The 18,494-nt window shown below is 37.6% G+C and overlaps 1 protein-coding gene across 1 annotated transcript in view; it reads left to right on the forward strand.

Moving 5' to 3' along the window:
* The window catches only part of SMIM14 (small integral membrane protein 14), an 83,640-nt gene extending 67,500 nt beyond the window's left edge, over positions 1-16,140 (forward strand). Inside the window, exons 4-5 of the mRNA XM_021701551.1 lie at positions 10,745-10,887; positions 12,964-16,140. Of these exons, the coding sequence (XP_021557226.1) occupies positions 10,745-10,887; positions 12,964-12,996 (176 nt within the window). The 3' untranslated portion in view covers positions 12,997-16,140. The remainder of the gene's footprint in view (positions 1-10,744; positions 10,888-12,963) is intronic.
* Positions 16,141-18,494: the final 2,354 nt, after the last annotated feature.

Genomic DNA, 18,494 nt, shown 5'->3' on the forward strand with positions numbered 1-18,494 from the left:
AGCGATCACAACCAACACCAAAGAAATACAAACAATTATAAGAGCATATTGTGAGCAACTATATGCCAGCAAATTAGATAATCTGGAAGAAGTGGATGCATTCCTAGAGATGTATAAACTACCAAAACTGAACCAGGAAGAAATAGAAAACCTCAACAGACCCATAACCACTAAGGAAATTGAAGCAGTAATAAAAAATTTCCCAACAAACAAGAGCCCAGGGCCAGATGGCTTCCCAGGAGAATTCTACCAGACATTTAAAGAATAATTAATACCTGTTCTTCTGAAACTTCCAAAAAATAGAAATGGAAGGAAAACTTCCAAACTCATTTTATGAGGCCAGCATTACCTTGATCCCAAAACCAGACAAACACCCCATCAAAAAGGAGAATTACAGACCGATATCCCTGATGAACATGGATGCAAAAATTCTCACCAAAATACTAGCCAATAGGATCCAACAGTACATTAAAAGGATTATTCACCACGACCAAATGGGATTTATCCCTGGGCTGCAAGATTGGTTCAACATCTGCAAATCAATCAATGTGATACAATACATTAATAAAAGAAAGAACAAGAACCATATGATCCTCTCAATAGTTGCAGAAAAAGCATTTGACAAAGTACAGCATCCTTTCTTGATCAAAACTCTTCACAGTGTAGGGATAGAGGGTACATACCTCAATATCATAAAAGCCATCTATGAAAAACCCACAGCGAATATTATTCTCAATGGGGAAAAACTGAGGGCTTTCCCCCTAAGGTCAGGAACACGGCAGGGATGTCCACTGCTATTCAACATAGTACTAGAAGTCCTAGCCACAGCAGTCAGACAACAAAAAGAAATAAAAGGCATCCAAATCAGCAAAGAAGTCAAACTCTTACTCTTTGCAGATGATATGATACTTTACGTGGAAAACCCAAAAGACTCCACCCCAAAACTGCTAGAACTCATACAGGAATTCAGTAAAGTGGCAGGTTATAAAATCAATGCACAGAAATCAGTTGCATTTCTATACACCAACAAGACAGAAGAAAGAGAAATGAAGGAGTCGATCCCATTTACAATTGCACCCAAAACCATAAGATACCTGGGAATAAATCTAACCAAAGAGGCAAAGAATCTGTACTCAGAAAACTATAAAATACTCATGAAAGAAATTGAGGAAGACACAAAGAAATGGAAAAACGTTCCATGCTCATGGATTGGAAGAACAAATATTGTGAAGATGTCAATGCTACCTAGAGCAATCTACACATTTAATGCAGTCCCTATCAAAATACCATCAACTTTTTTCAAAGAAATGGAACAAATAATCCTAAAGTTTGTATGGAACCAGAAAAGACCCCGAATAGCCAGAGGAATGTTGAAAAAGAAAAGCAAAGCTGGTGGCATCACAATTCCGGACTTCAAACTCTATTACAAGGCTGTAATCATCAAGAGAGTATGGTACTGGCACAAAAACAGACACATACATCAGTGGAACAGAATAGAGAGCCCAGAAATGGACCCTCAACTCTATGGTCAACTAATCTTCGACAAAACAGGAAAGAATGTCCAATGGAAAAAAGACAGTCTCTTCAACAAATGGTGTCGGGAAAATTGGACAGCCACATGCAGAAACTGTACCATTTCCTTACACCACACACAAAAATAGACTCAAAATGGATGAAAGACCTAAATGTGAGACAGAAATCCATCAAAATCCTAGAGGAGAACACAGGTGGCAACCTCTTCAACCTCAGCCGCAGCAACTTCTTCCTAGAACCACCACCAAAGGCAAGGGAAGCAAGGGCAAAAATGAACTATTGGGACTTCATCAAGATAAAAAGCTTTTGCACAGCAAAGGAAACAGTCAACAAAACCAAAAGACAACCGACAGAATGGGAGAAGATATTTGCAAATGACATATCAGATAAAGGGCTAGTATGCAAAATCTATGATAAACTTATCAAACTCAACACCCAAAGAACAACTAATCCAATCAGGAAATGGGCAGAAGACATGAACAGACATTTTTCCAAAGAAGACATCCAAATGGTCAACAGACACATGAAAAAGTGCTCAACATCACTCGGCATCAGGGAAATACATATCAAAACCTCAATGAGAGGGCGCCTGGGTGGCTCAGTCCTTAAGCGTTTGCCTTCGGCTCAGGTCATGATCCCAGGGTCCTGGAATCGAGTCCCACATCGGGCTCCCTGCTTGGCAAGAAACCTGCTTCTCCCTCTCCCATTCCCCCTGCTTATGTTCCTGCTCTCGCTGTCTCTCTCTCTGTCAGATAAATAAATAAAATCTTTAAAAAAAAAAAAAAAAACAACCTCAATGAGATACCACCTCACAAAATTAACAAGTCAGGAAACGACAGATGTTGGCAAGGATGCGGAGAAAGGGGAACCCTCCTAAAGTGTTGGTGGGAATGGAAGCTGTAGCAGCTACTCTGGAAAACAGTCTGGTGGTTCCTGAAAAAGTTGAAAATAGAGCTACCCTACGACCTAGCAATTGCACTACTGGGTATTTACCCCAAAGATACAAATGCAGTGATCTGAAGGGGTGCGTGCATAGCAACAATGTCATATGTTTATAGCAGCAATGTCAACAATAGCCAAATTATGGAAAGAGCCAGGATGTCCATCAACAGATGAATGGATAAAGAAGTTGTGGTATATATATACAATGGACTGTTACGCAGTCATAAAAAAAAATATTGCCATTTGCAATGACGTGGTTGGAACTAGAGGGTATTATGCTAAGCGAAATAAGTCAGTCAGAAAAAGACATGTTTCATATGATCTCACTGATATGAGGAATTCTTAATCTCAGAAAACAAACTGAAGGTTGCTGGAATGGTGGGGGGTGGGAGGGATGGGGTGGCTGGGTGATAGACACTGGGGAGGGTATGTGCTATGGTGAGCACTGTAAATTGTGTAAGACTGATGAATCACAGACCTGTACCTCTCAAACAAATAATACATTATATGTTTAAAAAAAAAAAAAGGAAGGGGAAAAATGAAGGGAAATCAGAGGGGTAGATGAACCATGATAGACTATGGACTCTGAGAAACAAACTGAGCGTTCTAGAGGGGAGGGGAGTGGGGAGGGGGATAGGTTAGCCTGGTGATGGGTATTAAAGAGGGCACATATTGAATGGAGCACTGGGTGTTATACGCAAACAATGAATCATGGAACAGTACATCAAAAAAATAAAAAATAAATACATACATAAAATAAAAGTGGGTGAATACTGTCTTTAAAAAAATTCATTTTTCTTTAACCCACTGGTTCTTCAGTAGCATGCTTAATCTCTACATATTTGTGAATTTTCCAGCTTTCTTTGTCTAATCGATTTCTAGTTTTATATTGCTGTGGTCGGAAAAGATGCTTGATATTATTTCAATCCACTTAAATTTATTAAGACTTGTTTTGTGGTCAACATCTGATCTGTTCTAAAGAATGTTCTATGTGCACTTGGGAAATATGTGTATTCTGTTGCTTTTGGATGGAATGTTCTGTATGTACAGTTAAGTCCATCTGGTCTGGCATGTCATTTAAGGCCAGTGTTTCCATATTGATTTTCTTTTTTTTTTTTTTAAGATTTTATTTATTTATTTGACAGACACAGTGAGAGAGGGAACACAAGCAGGGGGATTGGGAGAGGGAGAAGCAGAGAGCCCAATGCGGGGCTCGATCCCAGGACCCTGGGATTATGACCTGAGCCAAAGGCAGTCGCTTAATGACTGAGCCACCCAGGTGCCCCTCCATGTTGATTTTCTGTCTGGATGATCTATCCATTGGTGTGAGGTATTGAAGTCCCCTATTACTGTATTGCTGTCTGTTTCTTCATTTAGATCTGTTAATATTTGTTTTATGTATTAGGTGCTCCTATAAATATTTACAAATGTTATATCCTCTTATTGGATTTGCCCTTCATCATTATGTAATGCCCTTATTTGTCTCTGATAGTCTTTGTGTTAAAATTGATTTTATCTGATATAAGTATAGCTACTCCAGCTTTCTTTTGGTTTCTATTTGCATGGAACATCTTTTTCTGTGCCTTCACTTTCAGTCTGTGTATGTCATTTACATTTAGAATGAGTCTTTTTTTTTTTTTAAGATTTTATTTATTTGACAGAGAGAGACACAGCAAGAGAGGGAACACAAGCAGAGCAAATGGGAAAGGGAGAAGCAGGCTTCCCGCCAAGCAGGGAGCCCGATACGGGGCTCGATCCCAGGATCCTGGGACCTGAGCTGAAGGCAGACGCTTAACGACTGAGCCACTGTTTTTTTTTTAATCCATTCAGGCACTCTGTGCCTTTTTTTTTTTTTTTTTTTCAAGTAAGCTCTTCACCGGTTGTGGGGCTCAAACTCATGACCCTGAGATCAAAAGTCACAAGCTCTACTGAGCCAGCCAGGCACCCAACCACTCTGTGTCTTTTGATTCTAGAATTTAGTTTGTTTACAGTTAAAGTAATTAGTGATAGGTGTATATTTATTGCCATTGTGTTCATTGTTTTCTGGCTGTTTTTGTAGTTCCTTTCTGTTCTTTCTTCTCTTGCTTTCTTTGTGGTTTGATGACTGTTCCTTATTGTTATGCTTATTTTTCTTTTTCTATATCTTTTGCGTATTTACTATAGGTTTTTGTTTTATGGTTACCATTATGCTTACATATAACAACTTATTAGAGTCTATTTTAAGTTGATAACTTAAGTTTGATCCCATTCTAAATCCCAACATTTTAACTCCCTCTGCTACATTTTATGTACATTTTAAGGCTTTTTGCATATTACCAAATTGCATTTATTCATAGGCTAGTTCCTTATACTTATCATCCCTGAAGCTGAGCTCCACTTTATTTTGTATATGAAGCTAAAACACAGTAAGGTACTATTATAAAGGGACTTGTTATTACACTATTAATTATTGTTACCACTGTGTAAACTGGATGTCCCATTAAATTCTTTAAATATAACAACTTAGAGAAATAGGAGCTAGTACAGTGCTTAGCCCAAAGTAGAAATTTTCTCAGAACATTGTCCATTGGTGCAACAGAGTGGTAATCATATGCCTCTGGACAAGAAGGTAATGGTAATGTGCCGACTTTGTGTTAGTTGTTGGGATGATGGGTGGTGGTTCCTCCACTCCTGATTTCTTTATGTTGCTTTTTCAGTAGCATTCATTAATCTACAGTGTGCCCCCTGATAAGCAGCTCAGAATTTTCCCCTAGCAGGTAAAGCTAAAACCTGTTCTTCTAGTTGAAAATAATCTTAATTGAACTCCTTATGGAAAAACAAGTATTTATTACATTTGTGGTATTTGCGATGCTTGAGCCAGCCGCACCTTAAACCAAATACGCTCTTTATTTCTTGGAGTGAAATTTCATTTCCTTAATCTAAATGTAAAGACAAAACTCTAGAGCTTAAATGTTAATTTAGTTATATTGGCCAGTTTTTCTCCCTGCTTCTTTTAGCATTTGGTGGAAATCCTTTTTGAAAGCCATGTTTTTAAATGGTTTATGCAGTTGTTTCCTGTGGGCAATAGAATTTTCTTTGTATTCCAAATTTTCTCCAGTGAGTTTATGCTGTTTTCATAAAATATATATTAATCAGGAGTTCCCACAGACCCTCCTCAGGTTCAGTAATTTGCTAGAATGGCTCACAGAACTCAGGAAAACAGTTTACTTACATTACCAGTGTATCATAAAGGGTACAACTCAAGAACAGTCAAATAGAAGGGTTGCACAGGGCAAGGTATGTGGTGGAGGGGTACAGAGTTTCCGTTTTCTTTGGGTGTGCCACTTTCCTAGCACCTCGAGGTATTCACCAGTTAGGAAGCTGAACCCCACTGTTCAGAGTTTTTATGGAGATTCCATTCTGTAGACATGAATGGTTAAATCATTGGCCATTGGTGATTAACTAAATCTCCAGCCCCTCTCCTTCTGGAGGTTAGGGAGTGGAGCTGAAAGTTCAAGCTCTCTAATTATATGGTCCAACTCTGGCAACCAGACCCCATCCTGAAGCTCTCTAGGGGCCTACCCAGGTGACCTCATTAGCATACACTCGGGTTTATTATTGATAACAACAAATGACATTTCTCTCCTATCTCTCGGGAAATTCCAAGGGTTTTAGGATTTCTGTGTCAGGAACTGGAATGAAAACCAAATCTTTATTTCTTATTGTATCACAATACCCGTTGTGCCTGCCATGGTATCATGTTGCATGTATTTGAGATGATTTAATTGAATATGGAGCTTATTACTTTGTGTGGTAGCAGAATTTAGCTGCAATGTATTAGCAGATTCAGTTGCTGCATGATTCTTTATATTGAGCTAACCTCCATTTCATTGTCATGTTCACCCATAGTTTTGCTCTGTAGAGTAAGTCTGTTAACTCTTCAGAAAGACTGCCTTTCAGATAAAGTGTTGTATGGAAACCGGCTCTATCACTAACTTAATTCTGGAATAAATAAACTTGAAAACCAGTAACTGTGCTGAAGATAATGTAATTATTCTCTACAACCCCAGAATTGCGGAGTTAAAGCTTCCTGGTGCTAATGAATCACGTTCACTGTTGTTCTGTTTCTACTTTTCCACTGGAAACCTGTATCAGTTTAAAGAAATAGTCCTTTGGGATCTACCAGCTCTTAGAGCATCCCTCTGTACTCTTTCATCTTCCTGGTGTCCAGCTAAGTTAACGGCTTTATTGTTAATATTCCATTTGGCAAGCTGTTTGTAATACAGTTCCTTGTAACTAAAGACTTAAACCCTAAGCTTAACGACTGAGCCACCCAGGCACCCCTCACTATGAGAGTCTTACAGAGGAGTAGACATTTTGCTAGGGCTGCTTTGTCTAAGACATGAATTAGTAAATTTGTAATCTGAGGTTCAACTAAAGAGTATTTTATGAGCAAAGAGTATCAAAAATTAAGAGACTTGGGGTGCCTGGCTGGCTCAGTTGGTAGAGCATGCAACTCTTGATCCTTGGGGTTGTGAGTTTGAGTCTCAACGTTGGGTGTAAAGATTACTTAAAAAATAAAATCTTTCAAAAAAAGAGACCCCCTTTCCACATTGAATAATATATAAGAATTGACACTGGGATTGTACTTTTTTTTTTTTTTAAGATTTTATTTATTTATTTGACAGAGAGAGAGATAGCAAGAGCAGGAACACAGGCAGGGGGAGTGGGAGAGGGAGAAGCAGGCTTCCTGCTGAGCACAGAGCCCGATGTGGGGCTCGATCCCAGGACCCTGGGATCATGACCTGAGCCGAAGGCAGACGCTTAACAACTGAGTCACCCAGGTGCCCCTGGGGTTGTACTTCTATACAATTAACCTAGCATTTTATTTCTGAGAGAGAGGGCCACTATAAGAAGTGATAATATGTAGAAGTCACAGTTATCTTTCTTTGACTAACTTTAAATAATCTAATTTTACCTAACTGCTAGTTATAAATTTATTCATCAAAAATTCCTTTTAAATCTGTATTTTCCAATTTTACTACTCACAGGACAAATACCTTTCAGGGCTCTGTCTCACTCTGCGGTATTGTCGGAGATTCTGACGTGGCAAAGAGATTAAGAACACAGGCTCTGGAATGAGACCAGCTGTATTAAAATCCCAGTTTGGCCACATACCCACTGTATGACATTGGGATTTAATCTCCTTTTTCCCCAGTTTCCTCATCTATAAAATGAAAATATGATACTATTACCATAAAATAAGATTGTTAGGATTAATAGTTGGGGTGCCTGGGTGGCTCAGTTGGTTAAGTGTCCGACTTGATCTCAGCTCAGATCTTGATCTCAGGGTTGTGAGTTCAAGCCTTGTGTAGCCTACTTAAAATTTTTTTTTAAAGGATTAACAGAGATGATGCCTGGTTCAAAGTAACCACTCAAATTTTAGCTATTATTTAGTAATAAAAATAATAGTATTTGCTTTTTTAAAAACATCACTCTTGGAGCAGCATAGAGGATAGAATTAGAGAAGGCAAGAATAGGTATGGGGAGACCAGTTAAGAGGCTGTCACAATAAACTAGACAAGAAGTGATGCTAGCTTCAGCAGGTATGGAATGCCACTATAAGTAAATTTGATGGGGGTGCCTGGGTGGCTCAGTTGGTTAAGCGTCTGACTCTTGATTTTAGCTCAGGTCATGATCTCAGGGTCATAAGATCGAGTCCTGCATCAGCTTTGCACTGAGTGGGGAGTCTGCTTAAGATTCTCTCTCTGCCCCTCCCCCTGCCCCGCTCATATGTGCATGCACACATGCTCTCTCTCTCTCAAAAAAAAAAAGATACATTTGAGTGATATTTAGGAAGTAAAATTGACAGAAAACTTCATAATGGAGTAAATAGAAGGTCATTGAGAGAGAACAATAGATGTTTTCTTCAGTTTTTGGCCTAATGGAGACCCAGCTTGGTGGGGCATGGAGGATGGGGCTAGAAGAGATTTTCATGATTTTAGTTTGGGATATTGAGTATTTTAAGTGCAAGGTGAGATTTAAATCATCTGCAATTTTAAGAAGCTGCTGAATGGCTGGAACGTATACTACAGTTTAAGAACTGTTGGTATGAAAGGGCGCCTGGGTGACTCGGTTGGGTGTCTGCTTTCGGTTCAGGTCATGATCCTGGGGTCCTGGGATCAAGCCCCACATCAGGCTCCATGCTCAGCAGGGAGCCTGCTTCTCCCTCTGCCTCTGCCTGATGCTCCCCTTGCTTGTGCTCTCTTTCTCTGTCAAATAAATAAATAAAATTAAAAAAAAAAACTGTTGGTATGAAGATAAAAAAATAGTTGTAGACATACAGTTGGATATTTGGTCTGAAGTTCAGAAGAGCTGGGGTTGGAATATATAAATTTAGAGGTGGTCTGCATATAGAAGGTAAATGAAACCACAGGTGAGGATGACCGTGTGTGGAGCAAGAAGAGAAAGTAATCTAAAATTGACCATGAGAATTCCAAAATTTAAAAGCCAGGAAGAGGAAGACAAGCATGTATGGAGTGGGAAGTGTAAGAAAGAAAATTACGCAGTGGTAAGGCAAGAAGACAGAGGAAGAAAGTGTTTTTAAAAGGAGAAAATGGTCATGGAAAATGAGCACTATAATTATCCATGAGACTTCCCAGCATGGAGGTGTATAGGTGACCTTTTGAAGAGCTGTTTGTAGGATGGAGGTGGGTACCCACCTGAAGAGTGAATGGGAGGTAGTGAAATATAGTCATTTCTTAAGATGTTAGCTTGGATAGCTGGACAGGGAAAGGGTTTGAGGGAGGGATATTTTTTTTTCCCCAAGAGGGTGGAAACTTGATTGTGTTTAGGAGATTTGCATGATGGCTGCAACGGAGTGGGATGTTGAATACATGAGAGAGAGGATAATGGATAAGATCTCTGCAAGAGTGATGGGATCCAAAACTTAAGTGGAGAAATTTGTCTTAGTTATGAGGGGAGGCATGTTTAGTATAGTAGGAGAGAACAAAGAAAGGAGTGGATATGGATATAGAGGAAAAAAACACTGATGCATTGTGTGATTATGCAGTTTTGGTGACCTGGAGTCCAATGTTACCTGTTTCTGGGGAAGTGATGGGGTTTTGGACAAGAGGCCACATTCCTATCCAGCCTGCTCTTGGGCCAGCCCGGCAGTGTGCTTGACTTTTGTTCCCTTTGGTCACTAATCCTTTGGCCTCATGTAAGGCCACCCATCCCTTCCCTTTCCTCGGAATGAGACCTGGGCCCACGTTCCCCAATGCAGTGCATCAGCTTAGTTTCAACTTGTCTGGATTTCTTTTACTTTTTCTGCAGGGAGGGAGACCAAAACTGCAGTTACAGTCCTGATGAACTATTTTAGTAACCATTTAGATATACTATGTTTTTCTTTAGAAATCTAATCTATAATTTTCATTTTTGACAACTGAGTTCTCTAATGTACATCAACTATAAGTCTGTTTTATTTATCAGAAATTTGTTAAGCTCATACTGTGGGCCAGGCACTATGCTAGGTACTTGTTATAATGGATTAAATAAGATATGGCTGCCTTAAGGAGCTGGGAGAGACTACTACCATCACACACAGCCCTGACTTTTTTCTCTTGATAAATGCATAGACTTTAGAATATCTAGATCTGAATCCAACTTCTTTTTGCAAAAAAAGAAGGCCAAATTATTATCTCTTTGTTTGAGAATATCATGAAAGGGATCTTTATGTATTATACAACCCAAATGGTCCCTTTTCCTTATGCTCTGTTATTTTTTCATGCTGCTTCTATAATTAAAATGCAGAATTTTCCCCTCCTGAAGTAGAGTGTTTTTACTGTACATCAGGTGATCTTAACCTGGGTTTTGTAGATCTCAGTGTATCTAAGGATTGGTGGTTTTGTGAGTTCATGAACCTTCCCAAATTATATGCAAAATTGAGTGTGTACATATGGGTTCTTAGAGTAGAAAGAGTCCTTAATTTTTTGAAACTCTCAAAGAATTCTATCACACCAAAATACTAAGAACCACTTTACTATTAAAATCCTTATATAATAGGTTTTGTCCTATGACTGTTTACTATTCAGATTTTCTCACAAGAGGAAAGGGAAATTGAAGATGTAATATTTCATAATTGCCCTTCTTAAAACTATTTATACAGTTTTAATATCGATACAGTTTTTGAAATTGGCATTTAAACATCAGGATTTCTTTTTATGTTATCTAACAATATTATAACCATGCTACGGTTTTTGTTGCAAATACATTTTTTGTTTGTCTTTAGTACCAGGGCCCTCTGGTGATAATGGCATCAGTATTACCATGATCTTGATGGCCTGGATGGTTATTGCGGTGATCTTGTTTCTACTGAGACCTCCTAATCTAAGAGGATCCAACCTAACTGGCAAGCCAACCAGTCCTCATAATGTAAGTGTTGTGGATTAGAAATTCATTTGGGTAGGGGATGGGTATGGTCTGGGAACGGAAGGAGTTTGCTTGGACTGAAATAATAGAATTAGCAAAAGGAAGATTCGGCTAACGGAATAAGTTCTTCCAGTGTAGTCCTTGTCAATCTTGCAACCCCAAATGGCTTAGTCTTCATGGAGTTACATAGAGAGAAAAGCGCAGACCAGTAGTCCAAAAAGAATTTTAAAATACATTCCAATCTTTACTCACATTTCAGTCTCTCTTTAATAAAAAAATGATCCAGTTCGTAATAATCTACAGCAGTATTTCTCAAATCTCAGTCTTCCACTCCCCAGTTCCTCACAGTTGATCCCTTGCTTCTCATGGTTCCAGCTCCCTAAATTCTCTTACTAGCTACAGTTCAAATGTTTTTCCCTCTACTTCATTTTCTCCCCTTCCGTCCTAGCTATTAAATACAATAGAGGCCCTGAGCCTATCTGGTGAAATCCCATTTTCCTCTTGTTTTCCCATCCAATCTCTTTTAAACTCTTCCAGTTCTGCGTCATAATAGGTCAACTGAACTGACAGAAGAGAGGTAGGCTCATTCAGGTTGGTAAATCTTGATAGTCACGATTACCATTTTTAGAACCTTCGAGATAAAAAATATGATAAATAAAGTGACCCAACAGGGAGTTTTTGGTGCTGTCTTTAACAGAAACTTCATTGAAGGATTCCTTTTAATTGTTTTGAGAACCGGTATTTATATTTTTTTCTTTTCTATTTGACTTGGGTGTTACCTCTTTAAAGATATTTACATGATGAGTTCACTTGTTGAACACCAAATTATCCCACTAATTCCCTTCTCCAGCCTTCACCATGTGGAATTCCTAAAATAATTTCTTTTTTTCCACAGTCTTGTATTGCTAATATTAGAAGTTTAGTTAAACTAATTCCTTATGTAGGAGAAAGCAAATGTGGAATGATAATTGGTCAGTGCTTTGGTTTGTTTAGGAATAGAACATTTAGATATGTAGCCATGCTGACTTTAAGAAAGAATGCATCATTAGCACTATATAAAAATTTGCCTTAAATTTATTTTTTGTTTCTCTTGGAGAAGAAGTTATCCATAAAACAGCTTGTATATTGTCCTGATAAGATGCTTTCTCCTCAGTGTTTTTTCTTACTTTCTAGGTACCGTTTTATTACTTTCATATCAAAGAGCAACTTCCTCAACATTTGCAGCTAAAGAAATCCAACTTAATAAGCTGGCCTAGAAGCCATCAAAAGGGACAGAAATTTAAGATGATAGCCCCTAAACCTTACTTCATTGTAGGCCAGCAGTTCTTGGATAGTAGGCCCACTGCCCTAGGAGTAAGCAAGAAAACATACTAATTTCAAGTAGAAAATTGACCACCCTCAACCAGGGCCTCATATAACGTGTCAGAGTAAATAAATGGAATCTTCCTGAAGATTCCTAAAAGCTCTGATCTTTCCTTTCCAGTTCAAATACCTTCTCTTGCAAGTAGCAAAGATCAGCTCCACCTGGTTTACACATTAGAAAATCCAGAGAGGTAGGGTCAGTGTTTAGATTGTTTAACAGTATCATCGAAGACTGACTGTCTTTCTTCATTCCATCAGCTTCCTTCCACAGTGGGCTCCCTTTGTGGTCATAGGATGCCTGCCAGTAGCAACGGGAGCCACATGCTTCCTCATTGACATTCTGTAGTGAGAAGCAAAAGTCTCTCCTTTCACTTTGTAATGTGCCCAGTCACCTTAAGCAAGAGGGATGATACTACCTTTATTGGTTTAAATGTCATCTCTGGAGCTGTCAGGGAGCGCAGTTTCATCCATATCATTTTACTGTTACATAGTTTTCCTTTCTTCCATGCCACAGGGAGGAATAAGACAAACATTGGTGAATTATAGTGTTAAGCTAGTGTTCCCTTGTGTAAAAACTTATGAAAAGTTCAAATAAGTATATGATTAGGGATTGGAGGGTTGGGGGAGGCATGCTGCTCAGTTCTTACTATATGTGTTAGATTGGTTGCACTGGGATTTAAGAAGTCAGTTCCATAATTTCTATCTTTCTAATGCCAGGGACAAGATCCACCAGCCCCTCCTGTGGACTAACTTTGTGATATGGGAAGTGAAAATAGTTAACACCTTGCACGACCAAATGAACGAAGATGACCAGAGTACTCTTAACCCCATTAGACTGTTTTTCCTTTTGCATCTGCAATATGGGATGGTATTGTTTTCATGAGCTTCTAGAAATTTCACTCGCAAGCTTATTTTTGCTTCCTGTGTTTTCACCATTCCTTTTTACAGTATATTTGAGTAAGTGATTATATTAAAAAAGTTACATGGGCTTTTTTGGTTATCCTAAACTTAAACATTCCACTCATTCTGTTTGTAACTGTGGTCATAATTTTTTGTGATGATTTCTGGCCTGATTGAAGGAAATTTGAGATTCTGCCTTTAAATATTTTAAATAGTTTTGATAGGTTTTAAAATTGCTTTTTTTTTCATAAGGTATTTATAAAGTTACTTGGGGTTGTCTGAGATTGTATGAAAAAAAATTAGAGCCACACTGTATTTACATTTACCTTAATAGTTTATTTGTGGGTGGCAGTTTTTTTCTAGTTCTTGGGATTGTGGCAGCCTTTGGAATATTTTACAAATCTGTGTCATCCACTACACCTGGCTTGTGTGGCTAGAAAAAGAGGGGAGAAGAAATGAAATAGTTGTTCACTAAGTTTTTTATTCCCACAAAAATGTCTAATATTAGGAGAACTTTAAACATGATTTAAATATAGTGGGTGATTTACAGTCCATTATAGCCTTATAAGGTTCATGAAAGGAGGAAAAAAGTTAATGCTTTCTGCCTTTGCCAGGTATATTCTATACAGTAATAATTTAAGCTATAATTTATTTGTTAAATGGGTGCCTCTCAGGAACCTTTTCTGTTCTAACACTTCCCTGTTAAATGGAACTATCTTAAAGCTGTATTGGGGGCCTATTGGGTTACTGACATTTGAATGCTATTTACTAATTTAGTCTATTTTTTTCTGTGAAGAAAAAATTGAGTCTCTTGTTATCCTTCTGACTTCAGAAAATATTTGATGGTTTACTCCAAGGGAAAAGGAGGAAAATGAAAAAGCAATCAAGGATCTTTTTCTCACCCCTTATCTCATTCTTATTTAGTAATAAGATGGATTGGGGTGGGGAGGAGCATTAATATAAGTAAAATTTTGAAATGTATAAAAAGTAAAAGGTTGCATTGTTTTGCTCAGTTTGAAAGAAAATGAATACAAATGAGATAAAAACAAGTCTGCATTACCTATATGGTTATGGAATTTTTTTCTTAGCAAGTGATTACAGGTGGTTTATGGGGGCTAGAAGATATTTTGCTATCAATGTAAGGATTTTCCCCCCAGATCAGTCTAGCTTTTCACTGTATCGATCTGAGAAATTACTTGTATGAATTAATAAACTTCTCTATATCATTGTACTGTTAATAGAGTCTCTGATACAATTGTGTGACGCTCCTAGGGTATTCTTTTCCCCTTTATTATTATATACATTTTAGGCCATAAACTTTTTAAGGGCTTCATTTCATTATGTAATCCAATATTGACTGCTTGCATTCCTTCTGTGCATCTTAGCTTTGTACTCAACTTCTTGACATAGTATCACCTACTCTTAATTACTTGTGCTAATTGAGGGGTATCATAACACAGGTAAGTCAAATCTCGGATAAGTGAGCACCATAGATTAAAGGTTCTTCCTTTTGCTGTGGCCTACTGGAAGCCTTCCCAGCTTTATAGCTGTTAGAGTATTCAATGCAGAAAGGGCAGGGATGGCAGGGGATGGAGTTAAATCTCTATAAGCATTCCTTTTCCTGCTCTTGGTCCCTGGACTTTGAAGGCTTGCACATACATCCTACCAGTCTGTTCTCTAAGCTGCTAGAAAGCCAACCTCTGGCAGAGATACTGATGCATTCACTGAATCTATGGCTCACAAGTAATTGAGAATTGGCTTTGGTTGAAGCCAGTTGGCCTTGACATGGAAACAGAATGTCTAGTGTTAGAGACTTACAAATCTAGATTCTTACTCCTGGTTCTTCCTTTCTGTCACATACATTTAATTGACAGTACATCTAGTATATTAACCTTTTCCATATGGACCATCTATTTAATTAGCAACAAAAGTTTCTGGAGAAATATTTAGTTTTGGTTTTTTTGCTTGTAAAATTTCTCTACATTCCTGAGAAGGACCGCATACTACTGCATATAAAGTGTTCCTGTTAACCTAACTAGTAATTTATATTATTCTATTTAATTCTTAAAGCTTCTACATGTGGCCTTTTTATTGAGCACACTCTTATTCATTACTTGGCTTATAAACACTCACCAGAACTGTGGCTACAATCATTTTTAAATAATCTGGAAAAAAGAAAGATAAAGCTTCATATTTTAATCACTTTTGGCTCTTAAATATACCACAAATAACATTACGTTTATTTTGTTTTACAGTCATGTAATGTCCCTTACGCAAAATAATGTTTTCTTGCTTTCCATATGGAAAAAGTTAACATTGGAACAGTGTATAGTAAAAGATTTTATCATGTATCTATCCAAGCACTATCCCATGGCCAGCAAGTCGTATTTTAAATAACTTGCAGAGATTTTCTGAAGTAAATATTAGGTTCAGCTATTCCATGGTTACTTTTAGTGTCATTGTGGTATGTGATGTGATAGTGTTTATAGAATTACTGAATTCTTTTATTTTCAAGGAACCTTGGAAATTTACCACTCTGAATTAAAGCCTGTCACTCTAAATAAACGTGCTAAAATTTGACCAGCTCATCAGCTTAAGACACAAAACAGCAACTTGAAGGAGAAACGAAGAGTTTACACATAAGGGGTTAAATTTTTGTTGTTGCAATAGTAGGTTTAGTCTTAACATAATATTTCTAAATGAAAAAGCATATGTATTTGTTACCATGTCTGATGATTACTTTGTTAAGAGCGAAAGTGGTCATGTGATTGTACTAAATATTAATTGCTGTTTTTAAATGTTTAAATCATGCCAAACAAATCATGTCTGTGCCACCCAGGGTTTATTGTAATCTTTTACTGAGTACTTGGACTGGGATAAAGGGCTTGTACTATGCACTTTTTATTAATGAATAAATAGAAAACGTTAGTAATGTATTGTTTTCTGTTTGGCATTTGTGGGAAATGAAGCAAGCATCTTTTGCTTAGTAAAATGTTTACATCCTTTATTAAACAGTTTCTTTGTAAGATTTTTTACCCCTAACTAAAGGCCTTCCACAGAGAGAACTTTAAGTTACAAGAAAAATATGGATGTAATAGCAGTGGGGCCAATATTCAGAAGTAGGGATTCTGAGAATCTCTAGGAAATTAGGTTGCAATTACATTTCTTTCCTTATTCTTTTTTTTATTTCTTCCTAGAATACAGGGTTAGTAGACATTTGCTTTGAGGGAATAATATGCAATAGTGTTAATTATATATTTGAGCAGAACTGTGTTACTCCAAAGGAGCTAGACCTGTAACTATACTGAACACACACAAAAGTAAAGATTTGCTTTTGTCTAATGACCTGGAATGCACCCAGATACTAAAGATCATTAATCCCCATATACATGTAAAAATGGTAAAATTGCTCTGGCATGGTGTCTGTCTGATACTTAAGTGTTCTTTAAAATAGCAAAATTTGTGAAATATATAATTTCTTGGAGATAGTTAATGATTTCAATCTAAAGTTTGTCATATATGTCAGTAGATACCTGAACCCCTGTAAAACTAAGTTTTCATTAAATGGTTCTGCAATATTAGTTTTCCTCCCAGAAAGTAGAATTCTCATAAAATAAGGTTTTTTTGCTTCTTGCCATTTCATCTGATAGTTGTCTCAGTTCCAGATCTCAGTTTATAAGAGTCAGTTTTTCTCCCCACCCAGAAGTTCCATAAACACCAACTAGGATTATCATGCTCACATTTTTAAAAACTGGAGTTATCAAAGTGATCTTTTCCCCTGGGCAACTTAACTTTTACTATCTTTTCTCAAACAAATGGACTATGTTGGTTCAATAAACATTTCAACAGTGTTTATATTTGTTTATTAACTTTCTGCTTTAGAATGGGTGTTATTCAGAATTATGTTACAGAAAACATTTTAAACCGTCAGATGCCAAATTAAGATGTCTTTTGAAAGGGAGGTGGAAGGAGATGTTTGGGAAGCAGGGAATAGATAGGGATGAAGAATAATATGTGTGGTTTTAAGAATAAAGCAACTTTCATATCAAAAAAGAATATTCCCGGGGCGCCTGGGTGGCTCAGTTGGTTGAGTATGTAGCTCTTGATTTCTGTTCAGGTCATGATCTCAGGGTTGTGGGACAGAGCCATGCTTTGGGCTCTGCACTCAGTGGGGAGTCTGCTTGGGATTCTCTCTCTCTCTCCCTCTCCCTCTGCCCCACCCCCTCTAAAATAAATAAATCTTAAAAAAAAATCATATTCCCTTGTATAACACTCTGCTTATTTCCAGGAAATTCAGGAATGAGAAAAAAATATTTACAATCCCTGCAATACTAGAGGCCTTACCTCTTAAATATTTGGTTCCCATACTGCTCATAACCTCAGACACTCAGGCTATGTTTTGATGATTAATGGATTTGAATTGCATTATTTTTATTCATTTTGAAGAACTGAGCAGAATCAAAGAGCACATGTACTACAAAGCAGATTCGGCATTATGGAATAAGTCTACTGTGTTGTTTTTTATAAGATTTTATGTATTTGAGAGAGAGGGAGCGCACAGAGGGAGAAGCAGACTCCCCGCTGAGCAGAGAGCCCAGTGCGGGACTCGATCCCAGGACCCTGAGATCATGACCTGAGCCAAAGGCAGATGCTTAACCGACTGAACCACCCAGGAAACCTTCCTATGTCGTTTTTAAAGAAATGCATCTGTTGGGATCCCTGGGTGGCTCAGTTGAGTGTCTGGCTGAGGTCATGATCTTGGGATAGTGAGATACAGCACCCCACCCCCTGCTCTGTCTTGAACTAAATAAATAAATAAACATAATTTTCCTTTTTTAAAAAAATAATCTGTTATAGTCACTCATTAATTCAGTGCCAAAGGAAGAAGCACTGTATATACAAAAGGCATTACAGACTGAATGTAATTCAGGGAAAGCCTGAATGCAGCTTTCCCTGATAACTAATTAGTATATAAACATTAAACTTTCGAAGTCTGGGTGTCTTAAAGGGGATTCCTTGCAATTAATCCAGCAAGTAGAATTTTGTGGTGACAACATACAGAACAGATAAAAATCTGACACCAAAACTCCCAACAAATGGATTGATTTATATCCTTGCAAATATGCTTAGCCTTCAATTTTAATCTAACAACCTTTTCTTAAAAACTACATTTTATTCTGTCCTGTCTCACATCGTACCTCTATCAACATCCTCTTTCCCAGAGGGTTTCACTAACAGCAGCCTACTGAAAGCTGGTGTTCTCAAGCTTCAAGCATGATTCCATTAGCCAAAGCTAAGTCAGAAAATACAAGGCTTAAAGAAAGCTTAAATAAAGTATAATTAAAAAT

Source organism: Neomonachus schauinslandi, chromosome 2 (genome assembly GCF_002201575.2).
Source record: "Neomonachus schauinslandi chromosome 2, ASM220157v2, whole genome shotgun sequence".
Classification (NCBI taxonomy): domain Eukaryota; kingdom Metazoa; phylum Chordata; class Mammalia; order Carnivora; family Phocidae; genus Neomonachus; species Neomonachus schauinslandi.